The following is a 24100-nucleotide window of genomic DNA, read 5'->3' on the forward strand; positions in this document are numbered from 1 at the left end:
GCCAAGTTGGAAAATATATGCCTTATTCCATTATTTGAGTCCATCACTTCTCGGTCAAGAGGTGGGTAGCATGCTTCAGTTAGTCCTCTATAATTGCAGTTGACCATTGCATTGATCAGAGTCTTCCAAGTCCTTCAAAATTGTCTAGTGATTGTGTTCTCTTAGGCCATCCACAAAACTATTTGATTTTAGTCATTGAAACTTTACAATATGGAAAGATGCTGTCTGTGAATTTTAGATGAAGAACTGACTGGTTTAGAAGCAGATCAAGTCACTTGATTAACCACCATGGGGGAAGGAGGAAAGGAAGTGGAGGTTAAGTGACTTATCTGAGGTCATATAGCTAGTATCTGAGGTCATATTTGAACTCAGGTCTTCCTGACTCCAGGCCCAGAACTGTAACTAGATACTACATCTCCTAGATGCCTTCTAGACCAGGAATTGCAAGATGTCCTAGCATAGTATAGCCTATACTCTTGACATAGGGTACAGGCAGCTTAGTTGAGTAGGAGCCCTGTAAACCAGAGCTTTCTTGAATGTCACTGATGGGAAACTCAAATTAATTTCAGTCATATGGATTGGGAGTGTGGCCACTTAATTGTGCCTGATGCTATTAAGCACAATAAAGAGAGGTGAGTTTGGGGTTCCTTATTATAGTAAATATCAGTGAATTGCATTGATGAGTTTCAGGGGTTCCTAGTTGCTAGGTAATAATTTTGGCTCAATGCCTGGATGCCCATCATGAAACATTCCTGTAAGATTTGTTGTTATTGTTTAAGTCCTTTTTTTTTTTTTAAAGTATGCCTTCTTAAGCACATTTCAGTTAGTCAAATGGAATAAAACCAGACATCTCTATGGATTAGCTAGAGAGTTTGTGGAAATGGCCACTAGGTAGAGCTGTGAGCTTATGTCATTTTGAAATCTATTTGTATCTTCTATCCAGGTCTACTCTAGAGTCATACTATGTAGTCTTGTGCAGTAAAATTGAATTTACTATAGAACACTTTTTATTCTTTTTTTCATCTTTTTTAAATCACCTTAATTTGTAAATAAATTCCTCCCCACTAACCTACCCAGTGAGTCAGTCTTTGTAACAGATTTTGAAAAGAGGAAAAAGGTACGTCAGCAAAGTCCAATCAACATATTCACCATATCTGACGGTATATGTAATACTCCATAGCCATAATTTCCCATCTTTTCATAGGAGAGAGAGAGAGAGAGGGGTACATTTTCTCACTCTTTTCTGGGGCTAAGCCAGATCATTAAAATTACACAATATTCAGTCACTTTTCTTTTGTGCTTTCCATTGTTGTAGTCACTGTATGTATTGCCTTCTAGATTATGCTTATTTTGCTCAGTCAGTTCACAGAAGTCTTCCATGCTTCTCTAAATCCGTCTAATTCATTGTTTCTTCCATTCTCCAATATTCTATTACATTCATGTGCCATAATTGCTTAGTATTTCCCCAGTTGATAACCTCCATCTTTGTTACCATAAAAAGGGCTTCTGTTATAGAACATCGTAAAAAATTAAAATTCCTTTGAAAATTATATGTAGTCTAGCATCTGTAATGGTACAGTCATGTTATCTATGCAGAACAGTTTCTCTCATTTTTTAAAGCTTTCCTCCCCCAATTTTTAAAAGTGTAATTGTTTTGAGACCAAGTACCAATTAGGTCTCCCCAAAGCTGATTCACTAGCAGCATGATTACATGTTAATATGATTTTCAGTAGAATAGGACATGTTAGAACAGAGCTAAAGTGCAAAGTGACTTTTATATGTAATTTAAACTTGGCCTACTGGTTCATAGGCATTCTGCTTGCACCAACAAGTAGGAGATCCCTTCTCTTCTTTGGACTAAGTGAACATTTTCCAGATCTAGAAAAACACTAGGAAAAGAAGGAACTTGGAAATCATTTCCTCTTTGTATGTTTTCATTGTTTGCCAATTCATCAAATTAGCGATGTGAAAAGTAGTTTTAAAAACAACACTGAGAAATATGTCATAGACTTACTGGGAGAGTATCACCATGGAAGGATGATTAAGGGGGAAATGGCATTCACCTACATGAGCTACCTAAGCCACTGCTATCCTGGATATTTCTGTCTTGTGCAAGCGTATCTATCTTTATGAGATGGGTACTGCTAAAAAAAACACAACCGTATATTAATGTGATTTTTTTGGGATTATTTTAAATGTATAAAGGGATATTGCTGTTTATGGGAATCCTACTTTGAAAGTTTTTTTAAAACAAAGAATCATGATCCAAGATAATCACAAAGTACTAAAGATGAAGCATATTATCTGCCTTCAGAGAAAGGCAATATGCTTCATCATTAGTCCATTGTGATTGTCTTGGATCATTGTATTGCTGAGAATAGTTAAGTCATTCACAGTTCTTCATCAAACAATATTGTTGCTACTGTGTATAATGTTCTCTTGGTTCTGTTCACTTCACTATGCATCAGTTCATACAGGTCTGTCCAGTTTTTTTCTGAAATTATCCTGCTTGTCATTTCTTATAGCACAATACTATTCTGCTACAATCATACCAATTTGTTTAGCCATTCCCCAATTGATGGGGGCATCCCTTTGATTTCCAGTTCTTAGCCACAACAAAAAGAACTGCTATAAATATTTTTGTACAAATAGATCCTTTTTTCCCCTTTTTTGCATGTCTTTGGGATATAGACCTAGCAATGATATTGCTGGATCAGAGGGTATGTACAGTTTTATAGCCCTATGAGCATAGTTCCAGATTGCCCTCCTGAATGGCTGAATCAGTTTACAACTCCACTAACAGTATATTAGTATCCCAGTTTTTCCCACATACCTTCAACATTCAACATTTTCCTTTTTTGTCATATCAGCCACTCTGTTAAGTGTGAGGTGGTACCTCAGAGTTGTTTTAATTTACATTTCTCTAATCAGTAGTGATTTAGAGCATTTTTCATATGACTACAGATAGCTTTGAGTTCTTCATCTGAAAACTGCATGTTCCAATCCTTTGACTATGTATCAATTGGGGAATGACTTGTATTTTAATAAATTTGACTAAGTTCTCTATATATTTGAGAAATTAGGCCTTGTTAGAGTTACTTGTTACAAATTTTTTCCCCAGTTTTCTGCATTCCTTGTAATTTTGGTTGCATCGGTTTTGTTTGTGCAAAAACTTTTTATATAATTTTATATAATGAAATTTTATATAATCAAAATTATCTATTTTACATTTTGTAATGCTGTCTATAATTTGTCAGATATTACATTTTGAAGGGTTCTAGAAAGATTTATTTGAACATTTGAAGTACAAAGGGAAATGTTTCTGGTTACTGCACTGAAGATATATATATATATGTGTGTGTGTGTGTGTGTGTGTACATATATATATGTTAAACAAGTATACTTGATAATTATCTCTCAAGATCATTACAACTCTGGCATAAATACTTTTCTTTATCATTTGCCTCTCATGAATAGTTTTATTCTGATACAAATCAGAAGGAAAATTAAAATTAATCCATTTTCTATTTGAAAAAAGATAGAATCATTCTCCAACTTATTTTTTATGTTTAGATTTATACAAATTGGATTTACTTCCATTATGATACATTGTACAAAGTACTATGAGTTTTATTATCTTTAATATCTTTAAGCTTCACGTGATAATAGCTGACCTTTATGTAGCTGTAAAGCACGTTCTATCCGTTATTTGTTCCTCACTGCTGTACTGCGAGGTAATTTGTTATCTTCACTTTAAAGGTCCAAAGAGTTTAAGATGACTTGCCTATGGTCACACAACAGAGATCCCAATATGGGATTTTAACTAGGTTGCTCCTGACCCCAGGTCCATCACTCCTCCCACATACCACCCTGCCTCTCTCCTGTTTTAGCTTTTCTCAGAATATCAGTGGCTTTGATCAGATGGCCTAAGCAATTGCACTTACACAATTCTGCTTTTGGCTATAACTTGTAACTATAATGCGGGAATGTCCCTGAGGCTTTCATACAGTGTTAAGAAACTTGTTCTGCTCTTTGCCCCAAATGGTTGGTACCACTCACTTTGGTTTTTATCTTCAGCTTTGTTATATGCTACCATTTTGACTAGGCTATTGCTTCCTCTTTTGACAGCAGGTGCAATGCTTTGGCTAAGGCTAAGTTTGTGTTCCTTTCGTCAGGCAATGCAGCCCTGCTCCTCATCCTGTGTATACAGCACTCCTTCCCTGATCACGGTCCTCTCTATCTTGACTTCATCCTGGCAGTCCTGGCCTTGGAACTGATTTGTTCCCTGATATGTCTAGTCATTTACACAGGTGAGAATTACCCATTTTGTCCATCTACCAGGTCTACCCTTCTTACGTGGCCTTTTAAGTATTGTATTTCCCCAGTTCAGGCTATAAAGCCCATTACTTTTCCATTATGGTTCCATAATTCCATTACAATCAGATCTCAAACGTTATTATACATCAGAGAATTCATACTAGAAAGAAGGTTTTAAAATATAAAGAATATCAGAAAGCATTCTCTCATAACTTAGACTTTCTTCAACAGCAGAAGATTCATATTAGAAAGAAGCCCTATAGATGAAACGTGTGGTACTGTTCAAATAACACTGAATCTTTGAATATGAATTCCAGTATGAAAATTCATATTGGAGGGAATTCAGAAAAATGAAATCTTACTGAATATCTGAAAATTCATACTAAAGAAAAAATATATATAATTTATCCATAACTCATTGAATTAAATATGTAACTATAAACATTGTAATAATTTTTGTTTTGTTTCTTGATCCCTCCTGTAACTTTTTTATTTAGGGGGAAATTCAGACCATTCATACTCATTGTTATAAGTAATAATGTAATTCATATTCTGAAAAAAGTATAATGTACAACAACAACAAAAATACAACATACAGGTAATTATTTCTCTTCAGTTGTGACTTTGAATTGGCTCTTAGTGCCCGCCTCTTTGGTGCTTTCATTTTGAACTTAGCAGGAAAGTGTTACCATGACCAGCAGCCATGATTCTGAACTAATTGTAAATGTAGGCTTCTGTTGACTTGAAGAAGCTTCTCATGAAATTGGATAATATCTTCACCAAATGTTTAAACAAAAAATGATAAAGTAAAGTAGTTTCACATACAAATATGTGTTTAATACTGATTTACTATTGGGTGAGATATTTAGTATGTTGCTATTAATTAAATTTTGGGTTTTGTCTCTTCTTTGAATCGGTCTTAAAACTGTGATTAAAGGAAGTTTTGTATGTTTGTATGAAAGATATTATAGCAGTACATTTTTTAAAAAGTATTTTAAAAGTCCATTTCTGGGGCAGCTAGGTGGGGCAGTGGATAGAGCACTGTCCCTGGATTCAGGAGGACCTGAGTTCAAATCTGGCCTCAGACCAAACACTTGACATTTACTAGCTGTGTGACCCTGGGCAAGTCACTTAACCCCAATTGCCTAAAAAAAATTTAAAAAAAAATAGATGAGGGTGACTGTGTTAAATTCTTTTAAATTTATTCTTAACTAATAGTATTCTCTTTAAGTATTTTATTATATTAATAACAAGCATTTATATAATACCTTAGGGTTTGCAAAGCATTTTTAGATATGTTAGCTCATTTCATTGCGTGTAGGCATTATTTTTATCTCTGTTTTACAGATAAGGAAACTGAGACACAGTTTTTAAATGACTTGCCCAAGTTCATGCAACTACTAAGTGACTGAGTCAAGATTTGACCTGTCAAGTCTTCCTGACTCCAGATCTGACACTGTTATCTGTTATGCCCCCTAGCTTCCCCTAACAAATCCTTTATGATGTAGATGATAGTGATGTAAATAAAAATATCACACATGCTCTGAAGGTTAACAGATTTTTAAAATATGCTATGAAGAACTTAAGTTTTGAGTTTAAAATTAATTAATTGGGCACTGACTTACATGGGTAAGAATAGCAATTATTTTTGTAATTCTTTCCTTTTATAAAATAACTGACTGCAGTCTTGTAAATTACAAATTCATCTGCACAATTAGAATTTTTATTTGGAAAAAAATTATCTTTACATAACACTGCAGCATCATGCCTGTTGTGTAAATCACAAATTTAGACAAATTGTAAATTGATCTAATTTGTGAAAGGTGAGATATGAGTGAGAGAGACATTCAGCAAGTCAGCAGACATTTTCTTAGTACCTACTCTTATGGTGATCCCCCTGCTGAACACTGGGGAGTAGACAGAGGAGGAAGAATATTCTCTGTCCTCATAGAGTTTATAATCTGGTCAGGGCGGGGATATGTCACAGACAAGTGACCTGAATGCCAAATAAGTCAAGGGAAAACAAAGGACAAAATTCTATATGAGATCCAAAGAGAGATCACTTCCAATTAAAGGAGAAAAGGTTTCTTGCTGTGGTTTGTGGTAATCTAGCAATCAGTATGGTATCTCTGTTAGAGTCAGTTTATAATCCAGTGTACTGCTCTTGAGGCCTATTATTTGATTGAATAATAATAGAGCACTTTTAATTTCTAAGAGTATTTTATTTCCATGCATTCTCTTCTGAATTTCACAACTCTGTTAGGTTCCACAGATATCATCATTCCCATTTTACAGATGAGGAAGCTGAGGTTCAGAGAATTTCAGTGATTTGTCCATGGAGAGACAGGATTTAGATCTAGGTTTTCCTGACCCCAAGTCCAGCATTCTTTCCATTATGCTACATTGCCCCTATCTGCTAAGAAGCAATCTTAATGGTTTATATTCCTTTTGTGGAATATTATCCAGTTGGGCTGGCCCAATGCTAATGGAACTAATAGATGATAATCTTTAATTTATACTCATAAAAAGGCACCATGTTAACCATGCAGCAAAAACCAAAAATACGTGCATAATGCTAAATTTGTATCTTATTGGGTCTTGGAAAAAAGGAAAGGAAGGAGGGGAAAACTGACTAGTGGTGGGGCAGAGTTGGGGGAGGAGGAGTGGGTATCAAGGTGAAGCAGTGGGTAGAGCTGCTGGGACTGGAGTTAGGAAGACCATTTCATATCTTGCCTCAATTACATAATAGCTATAGGACCCTCAGCAAGTCACTTAACCTCTCTGTCTCAGTTTCCTCATCTGTAAAATAGGGATAATAATAGCACTTCCCAGGGTTGTTGTAAGGATTTTATGAGATAATAATTCTGCTTAGCATAGCGCCTGGGACACAGTGAGTGTTATATAAATGTTAGTTATTATTACAACAAATTAATCCGTCATTGAGATTACCAAGTTTACTTTAGTAAAATGATCCTGGTCTCTGGAGTAAATATTTAATTCACTTGCTGCCTGGGTCAGTTCTATTCCATATCTGACAAGTTACCTGAAATGATTGAAAATTATGGTCTGAGCTTGAATGCAGAGTCATTTAGTTGGGTATATAACTGGCTCTCTGGCACTTTTCATGGCCCTAGAGGTGAGTGTCCACAGTTACACTATGAAGCAGGGGGAAAGATTTAAACCCAGGCTTAACATTTTAATTTTATATCAGCTTTCAGAGCAGCCTTCTTCATTGGTGAAGTCAGTAACTCTGCTTTTTTGGTTTATCACTTCTTAATTAGGAAAATAGTTTTGGATTGGTCACATTTTAACTGCAGTTGGGTCTGCCGAGTTTAACTCTTGGTGGTGGTGGTGGGGACAGAGGAGGTTCTGTCCAAATTTCAGTGCCTTTGCTATGGCACCCAGGGAAATCACTGTCAGGATCACTAGCACGAATGAGATTGTTTAAACTGTAAGAAGTTCCATTATGCTAAATTTGATCAGTGCCTTGTGTTTTCTTAAAATTAAATCTACCCAGGTTCAGCATCCAGCTTTGTAGTCATCATAGCTCCCTAATGAAATGGAAGAAGATTTGCATGGCACATAAGGCCACCCAGTTCTTCAGAGAGTTAATGTTTTTGAATACACTCCTCTTTTGGCTAATGATCTAAAAGAATAGTGGAAAACACATTCTGGGTGGTCTAATTTGACACCAGTATCGTTGTAATTACATGATGTCTTTGAATTACAAAACTCTGAATCTATATGATTTGGTGTTGGAAACTCTAGTGCAGATGTGTCTTAACCTTTTTTTGTATAATTCCAGTTTGGGAAAGCCCATGGGACCCTTCTCAGAATAATGTTTTTAAATGATGAAAGGAAATTTCAATTAGAAGTGAGCAAATATAAAGATGTCATCTTTTTTTCCTCATCCAAGTTCATGGACCCTCTGAAATCTTAACCCCAGATTAACAACTCTTGTAGTCAAAGTTGGTCATTTACACAGGGTAACCTTGATTACCTAAAAGAGTCTTTTGTTTTAACCTGTGACATTAATCAGATCATTGCTGCTTATAAAAGGATTTTATAATATATTAAAATGTTGCTGTCCTAAAAGTAGCACTTTTACAGGAGACGCCCCTGTGATAAACGTCCTTTTACCTGGTTGTCATTTTGCTTTTTTTCTTAAGTTTTTAACCTGGGAGTCTAATTTAGAAATCAGTATTAGAAAACACATGTGCCCTGTTGTTTGTCTACTAAGAATGACTTTCAGCTTTGTTGAAACAACTTTAATAAGCCTTCCAGAATTAGCAAATTGAGGACCTGCTTTTAGTTCTTAGCTGGTTACTCTTGCACCCTGTATTTGGGAGTATGGTATGTTCCTTTTTCATCTGGCCTCTTAATTTAAGCTGGGCTAACAGCCATTGGAAAGTCATATTGTCTTTGAAGCTGAAATGCATCCTCTCCAGCTTACTGACTAAATGAGAGTGTTCCTTTCTTTAATTGTGAAACTTTACACCTATTCAGAGCAGGAGGGCTTTGTACAGGACCTTACAAATCCATCAGGTTTAGGTTTGGACCAACTGACCACTTGCTCAGTTGGTCAAATTTTACTGCAAAAGCTGAACATATTCAGTTCTACCTTTTCATTTCTTCAGGGATTCTGTTGGCTGTAACATGTTCATTTATTCCAGTTACATATGACAGAAAGGGATGTTTATCATAACGAGGAGTGAAAACTGGCCTTCTATGAAGAGGTGATATCTGGAGAATAAAATTAAGGGGTGAGAGAGGATTATACTGGGAGAAGGACAAAGGGAGAGGTAGATTATCTCACATAAAACAGACAGGAAAAAGCTTTTTCAGTGGAGGGGAAATGGGAAGGTGAAAGGGAATGAATCAATCTTATTCCCATAGGATTTGGCTTAAGGAGAGAATAACACACACTCAATTGGGTATGGAAATCTATCTTACCTTACAGAAAATAGGAGGGGGAAGGGGACAAGAGAGCAAGAGAATAATAGAGGGGAGGGCAGATTGGGGGAGGGGGTAATCAGAAGCAAACACTTCTAAAGAGGGACAAGGTCAAAAGAGAGAATAGAATAAATAGGGGGTGGGATAGGATGAAGGGAAATATACTTAGTTTTTCACAACATGACTACTGTGGAAGTGTTTTGCATGACTACACGTGTATAACCTGTATCGAGTTACTTGCCTTCTCAATGAGGGGGAGTAGGGAGGGAGGGAGGGAGAAAATTTGGAACCCAAAATTTTAAAAACAAAAGTTAAAAAAAAAATTTGATTTCACATGCAACTGGGAAATAAGATATACAGGAAATGGAGTATAGAAATCTATCCTGCCCTACGGGAAAATTGAAGGGGAAGGGGATAAGGGGAGATAGAAGTGAGGGCAGATTAGGGGTATTCAGAATGCTTGCCATTTTGGGGTGGGGGGAAGGATGAGATGGGGAGAAAATTTGGAACTCAAAATCTTGTGGAAATTAATGTTGAAAACTAAAACTAAATAAATTAATTTTTTAAAAAAGAACAAATATACCATAATTTATTTGGCAATCCTCTAAAAAAAAAACAAAACACTGGCTTTCTGGCAGGTATCCCCTTCCTGGGGAAGTTGAGGCCTATTGACCATCTTGTCTTTGGCTATCTAAAGCTCATTGCAGGCATGGAGTATACAAACTCTCAAATACACTTGTTGGTTGTCAGGTGTGAAAGCTGTAGATATCTGTACCCTTCTCTTTGTTTTTTGTCAGTCTCTGTTGACAAGAAATGCAGTAGTTTTGCTTTTTTTCCCCTTTATTTCTTCAGGACAAATACCTGTTACCATCATTTCTGAGCTTTCTTGGTTTTTACTCTGTGGTACATGGGGTCTGTGGGTAGGTTTTGGGGGTGGGGAGGGGAACCCATGAACTTGGATGGGGAAAAAAAATTGTACATCTTTATTTTCACTAACCTCTAACTGAGTTAGCCTTCCCTTCAATTATTTTTTAAACATTATTCATTTTTTCCCACATTTATTTGTTCTGTTTTTAATTTATGAACAGGCTGTGGTATAAAAACATTATTCTGAAAAGGGATCCATAGGTTTCACTAGATTGCCAGAGAGATCTATAACTTGAAAAAATGTTAGGCCTTATCCTTCAACATTTTCAGTCCATTTAAGTGTTGGACAGGAGGAGGGAAGGTGGGAGAGGTGTAAATAAAGTATCCAAAAGGTACAACTTTTATTCAAGTACTTTTGGTTTAAATTACTATGGCCTTCAGCAACCTTGTAATCACTTCTGTGACTTTTACAGAACTGCCTGGGGCCCTGAGAGATTGACTTGCTCAGGGACAGACGTGTCAGAGTCAGTTCTGAACTCAGGATATCTTGACTGAGGCTTGACCTCAATCCACTTAATATTTAGTTGAATAATTCTCAGTAAATCAGTAATTTAGTTTGGGAAAGCCTGTGATGAAGGATATTTACAGTTGATCTGCATATTAAGTTCTAATAGTCACATGTATTTAAAAGTATGACAGGGGCAGCTAGGTACGGCAGTGGATAGAGCACTGGCCCTGAAGTCAGGAGGACCTGAGTTCAAATCTGGACTCAGACCAAACCCTTGACATTTACTAACTGTGTGACCCCGGGCAAGTCACTTAACCCCAATTGCCTAAAAAAAAAATTATGAGAGTCTGTTGGTTTGTTTTCTCCGAAGTACAAAAGTAATATAGGCTATTTTTAGAGGGTTGAAGCTTTATGCTACTAATGAATAATACTTTTTAGGGAATAATACTATCAAGTGACTAAAATAAAAATATCTTAGAAGTGTAGCACCAGAAGAAACTATCAACTTCTGTTTCTGCCTGATTGGATGTAGTACAAATATGATTATCCCCATTTTACAGATGAGGAAAATAAAGTTGAAAATCTGCTCAGTCACTCGATGCTAGGGCTGAGACCAGAACACCCAGGCTTTTAGACTTCTAGCCATATGCTATCTCATATGGCTTTTGCTTCCTAACACCACACTTTTTTCCCCATGACTTAATTTTCATACTTTGAAAACATAAATCGTGACATCATCTTGTTAAATGTATAGTGGTTTCAGCACTTCCTCTGTGTGATGTATCATGATTGGAGGGACAGGGCAGAGAGTCCTGTATAATTTATTTTTTTAAGTTCTGTTTTTATTTGGTGGTTTTAAAATGTTCAGAAGAAGAAAGCATGGCTTTTCCTTGAGAAATAAACCAAAATAGAGAACTGCTTACTAGAAGGGAGAGCTCTGCATTGATTCAGAGTCCCACAACAGACAAAGGCAAGCAGCCTCCATTTTGAGGAGGGTATTATAACTGCCTGGCAAAAAGGCAGCATGTTAGTACTTACAGCTCTGGAGAGGAGATTTAAGAATAGTCATTGCTTACAGAATAATGGCAAATTGGCATACCATCATCGCCTGCTCTAAAAAGTCCAAACTCTTTAGTGTAACATTCAAAACTTTTCTGCCTGCATTGGAAGAGACCCCAGAGGCTATCTAATCTAGCGTCCTCATTTTTCTCTGAAGGACACTGAGACCTAGGAAAGTTATGTGACTTTCCCATTGGGGTCACACAATAGCAAGTATCAGGTAGGATCTAAACCCAAGTCTTCTCACACTAAGAACCAGGGATCTTTCCACTGTACTACATTGCCTCCATTCTGACCCCAGTTTAATTTTCTTTTTTTCTTAAAAGCTGGGTCTCCTTATCTTGCTCAAGCTAGAGGGTGGGAACTACTCACAAGGCCAAAACCCAATGCTAAATGGCACACAAGCCTTGACTTGCTCTGTTTACAATTCATTTGCCCCTTTTTAGACAACCTGGTCCTTCTCCCAGTTCTCATAGCCCACTACATATCAGAACTCAGGACCTCAAGAGACCTGTCAGCCTCAGCCTCCCTGGTAGCTGGAATTACTGGCATTCACCACCAGACCTGCTTCCCCCAACCTAATGTCTTGCTATGCCCCTAAAAGAACCTCTTTTTCAGCTACCTTAGCTTCCTCAGTGACCTCGGCAGTCCCTGTGATTTCCCACCTCTGCTTTTGCTCATGTTGCCTACCTGGAAATGCCCTCCTTCTTTGCTTCTGCCCATTTAAATCCTTTGCTTCAGAGTTCTCACTGAGGCTTTCCCTTCCCTGATTTTACCCATTTTGCCAGGCCTGAAAGTAATGTTGCCCTCTTCCCTGACTTTTGTATATGATATGTTTTGTTCTAAACCATTTCCATATTCCTCCTCATCATAATAGTTAACATCTGTATAGTGTTTTATAGTTTGGAACATGCTTTAAAAATATCTCATTTGATCCTTGAGACAACCTTGGGAGGTAGGTGCTGTTATTAACCCCATTTTACATATGAGGAAATTCAGGCAAACAGAGGTTAAGTGATTTACCCAGGACAACATAGCTAGTAAGAGTCTGAGGCCGAATTCGAATTCATTTCTAAGTGATTGTAGGTGTCACATTATCTACTGTGTCACCTAGCTGCCCTTAACCCTTTTCCCAGCTCTTTTGATCTTGGCTAATGACCTTCCTCCTATATTTTGCTTTGATTTTTTAGAATTTTCTTTATTTTATCCTGAACTTAAGAAATAAAACAAGGACTTTCATAATGTAATAGAATAGAAAGATGATTGCACATGAAACTACAAATCTATTATGTACAACTTGCTGTTCCTTTTAAATATATAATAAAGTTATCATGTAACTTTCTTTTTTTTCCCTTTTTTTCTTCCCTCCTCCCCCTAACACCACCCACCCCTACCTTAGAGATGGTTACATTAGACACAAATATTTATATATATGTAAAACCATTCTATACATAGTTCTATTTATCTATCAGTTTTTTTTTTCTGGATGCAGATAGTGTCTTTCTTCATATATCCTTTGTGGTTAATTTCTTCTTTTGCAGCATTTTTCCTTGTATAAATTAACATACTGGTGTATATATAAAACTCATCTCCCCTATTAGACTGTCAGTTTCTTCAGGGCAGGGGCCCTATTTTTGTATCACTCATAGTACCTAGCACTGTTACTTGTCTGTAAGAAGCATTCAAATGATTTTTTTTTTTAGTCAAAAGATCATGTGTTCTGTATTTTTAAATTTTTTTTAAATGCAAATCTCTAGTTATAAGAAGGGTGGGGGGGAGGAGGAGGAAGAATATGGAGGTGATGCAAAAACAAAAATCATGATAAAAATTTATCTTTAAATAGTGCACTTTCTTATCTAGACAAGAATAACCATTATTGCTTTGTCATTTTAGTGAAAATAAGAAGATTTAATAAAGCCAAGCCAAGACCTGATGTAATTGAAGAAGAGAACATGTATGCATATGCCAATAATAGTACTTCAGAGACTGGATTCAGGTAATAATGAAGGGGAAAACAGTAGGAGAATGGAGTGAGTGTTCAGGAGAGGAAGAGGTATTTTCTTTGAGAATTAGAACTCTTCTTAAAAGCCAAGAAAAAAACTTGAATTCTTAGTATTTATGAATGTTTATATAGCTGTATTTTTGAGATCTGGTCTAACACCCTCATTTTGTGGATGAAGAATTTACTTTTCCAACAATCATAGATTTAGAACTGGAAGGTTTTTTGATCCAGGGGTATGTAACATTTCTTGCATTGCCCACTGCCAGAACCAGATTAACATGGAATTTGGAAATATTTAACAAAATAAAAATACAGTAGAACATAGATTATGTTAATATGTGGTTTTCTAAGTCATTATGTGGCCTGCAGGGATCTTCATGTATGTATCATAATGGTCCTTGTTCTATTTGAGTTTGATACCACTGATCTAATCCAACCTCTTCATTTTGCAAATGAAGTAAGTGACTTAGTGGACAAGGCAGGTGACAGAGGCAAGGTCACAAGTTCAGTTCAGTTTCTGTCTCTGACCCATAGTAGAGTTGTGATCATGGGCCAGCTGTTTAATCTTTCAGTACCCCAGCCAACACCCTAGGACTCTTAATCCCTTTCCAGGTCCTTATTTTGTACCTATATCGACATGGGGAGTTTCCACCCCAGGTTCTTCTACACTAAAGAAATTGAAACCCTGGACCAAAACAACAAAAGCAAAAACTTAGTGAAAATGAGGATTTCCTCAGCTTTTTTTCCTGAGTGGTTTTTTTTTTTGATACCATGAAAAAGGGAGAAAGCATGAAGACAGTAGATGTTAGCAGAGGAGAGAAGAAATCTTTAGTTATGAGAACAAGAGTACAGAAAGAGTACACATCCCTGATGACCCTTTAGCAGGCAAAGAGTGTCTTGTTGGTGGTGCTCCTTGGAATGGATTTAAGTATGGAGCTGCACCAGTGAGTTAGCTCTTTGATGGATTGGGAGCCAGAAAAACTCTTTGACCTCAGTTCTGTGTGTACTTGCAGACATGCCTTTGGGATGATGCTTTGACAAAGCATTTGACAGACTTGATTGCATTTGATTTCAGGGAGTCATGTATTAAAAAAATTTAGATAAAGCCAAGCCATAAGATGGGTAGGGGAGTTTGCAAATGTGCAAACTTGTTATTGAAGTTCTTACTTTTGAATTCCTTTCTCTACTACCCAGTTCAAACACAAAACAATTCCCTTCACATAAAGTAGCCTTTACCAAATTCTATCTATCATTGTACTTTTCTCAAAGGTAATTCCTAGATGATGAATCTCTTTGGATTATGTGGTTTGTCAGTTGAGAATAGAGGCAGAAACTTAAATCAACATACAAAGGCTAGTTCCATATTTCAGGAGATGGTCCATGCTTGTGCCATTTTACTGATATGGCTATATAATAAATTCTATAGAAAAAGAAATTCTGTGTAATATTTGACATGTTCCTGTATATTTAGTTATCCATTGAATATTTTTAGTCCAATGTTTATGTACCATGATATTTGGCACATTCAATGATTGTATTAGTGATGGTTTTGGGAGATTTTGTGTGTATGCATTGTGGTTTAGAGTGTTGAGATGTGGTTAGAGCTAAGCCATAGACAAACTATTATAGATCTATGATTTATTCTCAGTTGTATCACAAGTTTGGCATGGATGTGGTCATTCTTATGGATAGAAATCAGCTCTTCAGTCTTTTTTAGCACCCTTTTGATACCCGGAACTTAGGAAGTTTGTTCTGTATCTTGAGCCAGTATTAACAGCCTTTTGGCATCTCTCCAAGAACCCCTGATTTTTAAACCTATAAATTTTAAATAATCACTGAAGCAACATTTTTCAAAAATACACTGATTTTCAGAATTCTCCATTCACTTCCAGTGTGAATACTGTAAAAAGGAAAAATAATCAAGATTATTTATACTCTTGCTTTGTAACTATAAAAAAAGGCAACCTTTATTTAAAAAAAAAAAGTACAGCTAGATGGTGCAGTAGATAGAGCACCATACCTGGATTCAGAAGACCAGAGTTCATATTTGACTTCTAACATTTACTAGCTATGTGACTCTGGGCAAGTCACATAACCCTGTTTGCCTCACTTTCCTCATCTGTAAAAAGAGCTGGAGAAGGAAATGGCAAACCCGAAATCTGCCAAGAAAACCTCAAATGGGGTCATGAAGAGTCGGACACGACTGAAAAATGACTAAACAACAACAAAAAGTCTTATGAAGCTATTTTTCATTATAGTGTTGTATTTTGTGTGAATTGTTCTCCAGGTTCTCCTCACTTCATTCTGTATCAGTTCATATCAGTCTTCTAGGTTTCCCTGAAATTGACTCCCTTCCATCATTTCTTATGGCATAATAAAATTCTGTTACATTTGTATACAAAGATTTGTTCAGCCATTCCTCAGGTGGTGGGAACCCCCTTAGTTTCCATTTCTTTGCCACTACAGAAAGAACTACTATAAAATATTTTATATATGTGTGCCCTTTTCCAATTTCTTTGATCTTTTGGGTATAGAGGCTAGGTTTTCATTAGAAATTGGCTCAGATGGCACTCTCCAATTGCTAAGTAGTCAGAGGATAGGAAAAGGTAGGTTTCTAAGGAAGCAATCAAAAAAGCTATAAAAAAATGCTACAAATCAGTAAGAATTAGAAAAGTGCAAATTAAAGCAGCTCTGTGGTTTCCCCTCACACATCCAAAAAGGGAATATAACAGGGATAGGAAAAATTACTGTTGGTGGAGTTGTGAGTTGATTCAGCCATTCTGGAAAGCACTTTGTAAATGTGCCCAAAAGTTACTGAATGATGCATACCATTTGACCCAGGGGATACTGCAACTAGTTCCTAAAATATCATGCTGGTTTAATTGCTAAATAAGATCAGAATGTTCTTTTGTTCTTTTAGACTATCTTTCTTACAGTTGAAGGTAGCTTTTTGTTATTTTTGCTCATAATTAACTCCAGGTATCCTTTATTTAGATTAGTTAGGACAGTTCTATTATCTTTGGCAAATTCTGACAGTGCCACTGAAGTGAAGCAATAGCAAACCTTATTTCAAAGGATTACAGGTTTGGTTTTTTTTTTCAATTTCCAAGTCGATACAATGAACGAACGCCCATTAAAGGGAAGAGTATATGGTTGAGAGCTTCCAAAGTGGGCTTGTTAACAAGCCTGTGTACTTCTGGAAATTATCACTTAGAGAAATTCAGTTCTTAACCATATACAGCTTAGTAGATTAAGAAAAATTCATTCCAGGAGTGATAAAAGTATTCTGCCTAATAGAAACTGCTAAGAGGCTGCCAGGAAGCACCTTGTATCAGGTGGGCTTTCTTTTTGTGTGTTTTATAACCTTATGCCTCATTTATTTACAGGACTAGTTCCAGTCTAGAAGAAGTAGTTGAAAAGCAAGGAGATATAATAGAATACCTGAAACGACACAATGCTCTGTTAAGTAAGCGACTACTGGCTGTCACATCCTCCCCTGATTCACCTTCTCAGCCAAGTAGAGAGTGAAATCTCCCAAATTTTAGCATTTCAAGAATCCAAAATAAAACTGCTCGCACTGGACCTTCGGACAAGCTGCTAGAATTCAATTAGAGCTTTTGCTGACTAGTTTTTTAAAATAATTTATGTTGGAAACTTGAATTTTGTTTTCAGGTATGCTGAACTTTTTCTTCTTTTGCTACAACTATAAGGCTTCTTCCATATTTGGAAAATCCATTTCTATAATTATTATTTAAAAACATATAGGCTTATAGCCAACCTAGCCCTTCACATAATAGGTTTGAATTAATTTAACTACTCAGTTTCCTTAAAGGTGTGGTTTCAATTTCTTCCTTGTTCCAAATTAACTTAAAGCATCTTTTTCTTAACAGCTTGCTCTTTATAGAGGTAGTTAATCATTCCAGAGAAATTTCTAAATGAATGAGCCCAATATAAATGTGTTAAGTTTGTTGAAGCCACCATGATTATGTAAGACAAAAAAGGACCCTCAGAACATTTCTACATACCTGCCTTGGGTTGGGCAGAACTACTACTCAGTTCACTCACACTAAGGCAGTCATTAGAAGATTTACAACATTGTTGAGTTGATTTGTATGAAAGGACCTTGTACAGCTGACAAAAAGTAATCTGAATTTGTTTCTCCAGTGTTGGAAATTTAGAGATAAGGCCAAATTGTGAACCCAACATACTCAGTTACTGATACAGTCTATGAAGGATGGTGATTAGTCAACTGTATTATTTTCCCTCTGCTGGATATAATTTTAGTTGACACATTTGCCATGGGTACATTAAATACTTTAGGAAAATCTTTTTTTTTTTTAGTTTTAGTGATTTTTTTTTTGACAGGTTAATCCTGTGGGTAGGAAGGAATGGGTTTCTTCAGTGTGTCGGAATATATTTATAGAAACTTGTGTATATAATATATTTGTATACAGGTATATTTATCTTTTATTTGAACACTCAAATTATACATCATTTGCAAGATGTGCAGTATTAAGCTTATCACTTTCATTACTACTTTTTAATTGGTGAATGAAGTGATGTATCCTCTTCAGGTGATTGTGTCACCTCCAAACAGTTCAGAGAGAGGAGAGAGAGTATATATGTGTATGTGTGTGTCTGTTTTAGAATGCAAATATATACTATGTGTAGTTTCTGAAAGGTTGAAGTGTGTCTGGGCCCTTTTTTAAACTCTAGGTTTTATCTGGGTTTCCTGCCTTGTATTCATCAATGTGTACCTTAATGCCTTGCCATTTCAGGAAGTCTCTTTCTCCTTCATTCTAAATACTCTGCCCTCAACTTTCCCACCATCTTTTTAGGTGTGTAGAAGACAGATTATTTTCAACTCAATTTGGTTATGCAATTGGTCTGCAATTCCATTTTAATTATTTTGTAAGAATAATGGAATATGTTTTGGTGTAAATAACAGGTATGTTCTGGAGATTTTTTAAGGATACTCAGGTTTTGACATACATGTGTGTATGCCTGTCTGTACTTCATTTCTAACTGAATAATAAATACTTTGAATTGTTCAAACAATAAATACTACTGAAAAAAATTGACAGCCTTTGCTTTTATTACAAACTAGTTGTGTTTAATGTTTGTAATTCTTTTTTTTTTCTTTTTGGCTAGGCAGTAGGGTTAAGTGACTTGCCCAAGGTCACACAGCTAGTAAGTGTTATGAACTCAGGTCCTCCTGAATCCAGGGCCGGTGCTCTATCCACTGCACCACCTAGCTGCGTTGTAATTCTTATTAAATATTTTGTAAAGGATGGTGCCTGAGTAATGGGCAAGTGTAATAAGATGTCACACAAGGACTCAGAAGGCAGCACTGAGTGGTAACTGTTCAGTTGGAATTTGGGTAAAGAAACTTTAAGCACAGAATATCTCTATTACTGTCAAATTTAACTTTCTCACCTCTATGCTAACCCTAGCCATCTACAGGGGTGTAAGGTGTGTTCAGGGAAGACTAGTACCTCTAGTGTGATGGCTGCCGAGCCCTTTTCAGGGCTGCTTTCCACATTTGGTGTCCACTTGTTCCACCTAATTCTCACCGGTGGCTCCAAGAAGCTGTAGCATGCGCAGTGGCCACACCCCGGCAAACCCTTTTGGCAGATGGGCTAAACCTACTTGAGGTTAATCGAGGAGGGTGTCTACCCCAAGCATGTGAAGACTTCCCCTGGTGGAATGGGTGGATAAGAACAATTTGTTTCAGTGGCCATGAAGGCAGCTGAATCAAGAGTTGTTTTCTCACTGGAAGCAGCAGTGGGATTCAGCAGCCCCCTGGGTGTCTGAGCAGCCTTTTAAGGATTGCATTGCTCGCCTCCTGGTGTGAGGAAGGGACTAGAAAAGGTGATCTAAAATTTGTCTGCTTACCCAACCCTGGCCCTATTACCAGGGCAGGTGGAGAATCTCACTCTGTGGTCAAAACAAAAAATGTACAAAAATGTCTGCAAAGACAATTCCACTCACCATTGGCACATGGAATGCGTGCGCACTTTTAAGACAACACAAAATCTAGTAGACCTGAATGATGAACAGCTCTCATTGCAAAAGAACTCAGCAGATACTGCATCCAAATAGCAGCCCTGAGTGAAATTAAGGCTGATAGATGAAGGCCAGTTTATTGAAGTTAACACATGTTTTCTGGAGTGCCCACAGTGAAGGGGAGCGCTGTGAAGCTGGTGTAGGTTTTGTAATCAAAGCTAATCTAGTCAACAAGCTTGTATGCCGACCAAAAGGAGTTAACAACAGACTCATGATGATGTGATTGCCGCTTGTAGGAAAACGTCGTGTCGCCATATGCTCCCACCATGATGAGCCCTGATGAGGTCAAAGAAGAAATTTCATGAAAACCTGGAGACACTTATCATCGACGTGCCAAAAGACGACAAGCTTATAATTCTGGGTGACTTTAATGCTAGAGTGGGCTTAGACTACTAGATTTGGCAGGAGTCCAGAGTTGGAAACAGCAACAGCAGTGATTACTCACTATTGAAGACTTGTGCATATCATGACCTCATCACCAACACTGTCATCTGTTTACCTAAATGCAACAAAACTTTATGGATACACCCTTACAGTAAACATTGGCATTTAATAGACTATGTCAGTGTAATAAGAGACAGGATGGTCTGTAATGTGTGGTGCAGAGTGCTGGACTGATCATAGGATTTATCTTCTCCAAGCTAAATATTTGTATCCAACAAAAGTGGCGTTCCCAAGGCAAAATAACTACCAGAAGAATTAATGTCAACAGATTAGAGCTCTTTTCTGAGTGGGAACAGTTTGTTGCTGATTTGGAAGGGAAGTTGAGCCAACACACAGTTGGCAACAGTGGAGCAGAAAAGGAGTGGGCAGCTCTCAGAGATTTGGTGTATAGCACTGCATTAGCTCATCTGGGTCAGAACACTCACAAACACCAAGACTGGTTTGATGAAAATGATGGGGAAATTCAGAAGCTGCTAAATGAAAAACTAGAAGTCCATAGGGTTTACCAGCAGGATAGTTCATCCATTTCTAAGAAAGCAGCATTTAATTCCATCAAAAGTAAAGTACAAGCAAAGCTTAGAGAGATGCAGTGTTCTTGGCTCAGTAAGAAAGCAGATGAAATTTAGTTTTATGCTGATAGTAACAATCCAAAGCATTTTTATGATGCCCTGAATGCTATTTATTGACCAAAGACCTATAATGCATCTCAACTACTCAGTGCTGATGGAGCAACATTGATTAGTGATAAGGATATGATCCTCGACAGATGGGCTGAACATTTCTTTATCTCAGGTTGAAGTCAATCCCTCCCTAGCTGAAGTTCCAAATGAAGAATGGGTTTTGAATGTCATTAGGCTCCTTTCATGTGGCAAAGCACCTAGTGCTGATTCTATTCCAGCTGAGATTTACAAGGTAAGGGGTCCACTGCTTATACAGAAGTTGACTGAAATTGTCCAGGTTATATGGCAGGAGAAGGTTATTCCCCCATGAGTTCAAGTATGTCTCCATTGTCCATCTTTATAAAGGTAAAGGAAATAGATTGTCCTGGGACAGTCGGGGGGGGGGAGGAGGGGGTGTGTGTGTGTGTGTGTGTGTGTGTGTGTGTGTGTGTGTGTGTGTGTGTGTGTCTCTCTCTCTCTCTCTCTCTCTCTCTCTCTTAGTCACTGCTGGCAAAATTCTTGCCAGAGTCTTTCTTAGTAGGCTGATCTTTTGCCTGCAAGATGGTCATCTACCTGAGAGCTAGTGTGGCTTCAGAAAGAGGCCAGGAATGATCTATATAGCATTTGCTGCCCAACAACTCCAGGAGAAATGCCAAGAGTAGAATGGAGGTCTGTACACATTTGTAGATCTGACCAAGGCTTTGACACTGTCAGTAATGAGGGCTTATGGAAAATTATGTCAAAATTTGGTTGTCTGGAGAAGTTCATCAGCATTGTACATCAATTTCATGATGGCATCCTTGCCCGGGTTCTGGATAATGGACAATGCTCTTGTGCTTTCCTTGTCACCAATGGAGTGAAGTAATGGAGTGAATGCGTGCTTGCTCCCATGCTTTTTAGCATGTTTTCAGCAATGCTGTCAAATGCTTTCAGTAAGGGTAAACGTGGCATCAAGGTCAGCTGTCACACTGATGGTAAATTCTTCAACTTGTAAAGGGTACGAGCCAAGACCAAAGTGGAGGGAGTGTTGGTGCATGATCTTCTGTTTGCAGATGATTGTGCAGTTAATGCAGCCTCTAAAGCTGAGATGCAAAAAAGTATGGATCAATTCTCTGCTGCTTGTGCTAATTTTGGCCTAACAATACCAAGACAACACAGGTGCTCCACCAGCCAGTACCACCTTCCATATGTGGAACCATCAGCTACAACAAATAGAGAAATTTTGAATGCTGTGAATAAGTTCACTTATCTTGGTAGTTTACTTTCCAGGGATGTACACATTGATAACGAGTGCCAGAGGCTAGCTCAGTGTTTAGAAGGCTCCAAAGGAATGTATGGGAGAGAAGAGCTATTAGACTGACTACCAAACTGATGATTTACAGAGCCACTGTGCTGACCTCATTGCTGTATGCCTGTGAAACCTGTACAGTATACCAGTGCCATGCCAGGAAACTGAATCACTTCCATTTGAATGTCTTAGGAAGATTCTGAAGATCACCTGGCAGGATAAGATACCAGATGCTGAGGTCCTTTCTCAAGCTAAACTGCCAAGCATTCAAACTCTACTTCAGAGAGTGCAACTCCAATGGGCTGGCCACGTTGTTCGAATGCAAAACATATGCTTGCCAAAAAGATTGTTTTATGGAGAACTCACACAGGGCAAGCATTCACATGGAGGTCAGAAAAAGCAATACAAAGACATTCACAAGGTCTCTCTTAAGAACTTTGGAGGGGCAGTTGGCAGCTCATTGGATAGAGTACCGGCCCTGAAGTCAGGAGGACCTGAGTTCAAATACGGACCAAACACTTGACAATTACTAGCTGTGTGACCCTGGGCAAGTTGCTTAACCCCAATTGCCTGAAAAGGAAAAACAAAACAAAACAAAAACAAAAAACAAACAAAAAAAGAACTTTGGAATTGATTGTGACATGGGAGACACTGGCACAGGGCTGCTCAGCATAGCATGCCCACATCAGAGAAGGGGCTGTGCTCTATGAGCAAAGCAGAATTGAAACAGCTCAAAGGAAACCCAGAATTTGCAAATTTAGAAAATCCACCCCAAATGTTCACAGACTATTTGTACCTGACCTGTGGTAGAACATTCTGAGCTCATATTGGTCTGATCAGCCACAGTCAGACATGGTGAAACTCGACTCTAACATAGTGATGTCATTTTGGTCCTCTTTGAGAACGAAGGACAACCACCACCACCATCATCACCACCACCACCACCATCATCACCAGCCATCTACAACCCACCTGAGTTCTCACATAATGCCATTCTTCCTGCCTACGACATCCTCTATCATTTTCTACCTTTTCTACACCAAGGATGTCCCTCTTTTTTTTTTTGGTGATCCCTAAGATTAATCTCTTTCCCTACTAGCTATGTGACCCTGGGCAAGTCACTTAACCTCAACTGCCTTAAAAAAAAAAGATTAACCTCTTTTAGGGGCAGGTAGGTGGCACAGTGGACAAAGCACTGCCCCTGGAGTCAGGAGGACCTGAGCTCAAATCTGGATTCAGACAAATAACACTTACTAGTTCTGTGACTCTGGACAAGTCACTCCAATTGCCTCACCAAAAAACCCAAAACAAACAAAAAAAAGATTAACCTCTTTCCTGACCACTACCACTTGGTTCTGACAGCCTCTTATCAATACCATATCTATAAATTAATAATCTTTGAGAGGGCTTTCATATCTGTTTCACTTTATCCCAAGTGTATCTTGGAGTATCTAATTTTACAGGTCAGGAAATTGAGGCACAAAGGAGTTACACTGACATTTCTAAGTTTATACAGCTCACTAATGGCATAGCCATCATTAAACACTGTGAGCTAGTTGCTGGATCATATAATTCCAGTTCATGAAGCTGAGCAAGGGGTATTCCTTAATTAAGAAGTCCTGATGAGGCAGAGTGGTTCAGTGGAAAAAAACTGATTTGGTGTTCTAGGCTGTGGCTCTGTTATCTACTACCTGAAAGTGGTTAAGTCATTTAACCTTTTTAGGTCTCAGTTTCCTCATCTAAAAAATGGTATTAAATTAGCTGATCTCTAAGACTATATTCCAAAAAGTCATTCAACTATTCATACTCAGCAATAGACCTAACAATACCACTACTAGGCATATGCCTCAAAAAGGTCAAAGAAAGTGGAAAGCACCCTTGTGTTTAAAAAAAAATACACACACACACACACAGAGCAGCTCTTTTTGTAGTGATAG

At 37.6% G+C, this 24100-nt stretch overlaps 1 protein-coding gene across 2 annotated transcripts in view; it reads left to right on the forward strand.

Moving 5' to 3' along the window:
- The window catches only part of TMEM192 (transmembrane protein 192), a 29211-nt gene extending 10424 nt beyond the window's left edge, over positions 1-18787 (forward strand). Inside the window, exons 4-6 of one of the 2 annotated variants that reach the window (XM_020976345.2) lie at positions 4176-4310; positions 13598-13700; positions 17093-18787. In XM_020976345.2, coding sequence (XP_020832004.1) covers positions 4176-4310; positions 13598-13700; positions 17093-17234 — 380 coding nt within the window. In that variant the 3' untranslated portion in view covers positions 17235-18787. The remainder of the gene's footprint in view (positions 1-4175; positions 4311-13597; positions 13701-17092) is intronic. The other variant, XM_020976346.2, reaches the window with a different exon arrangement.
- Positions 18788-24100: the final 5313 nt, after the last annotated feature.

Source organism: Phascolarctos cinereus, unplaced genomic scaffold (genome assembly GCF_003287225.1).
Source record: "Phascolarctos cinereus isolate Bilbo 61053 unplaced genomic scaffold, phaCin_HiC Scaffold_9;HRSCAF=440, whole genome shotgun sequence".
NCBI classification, from domain to species: Eukaryota; Metazoa; Chordata; class Mammalia; order Diprotodontia; family Phascolarctidae; genus Phascolarctos; species Phascolarctos cinereus.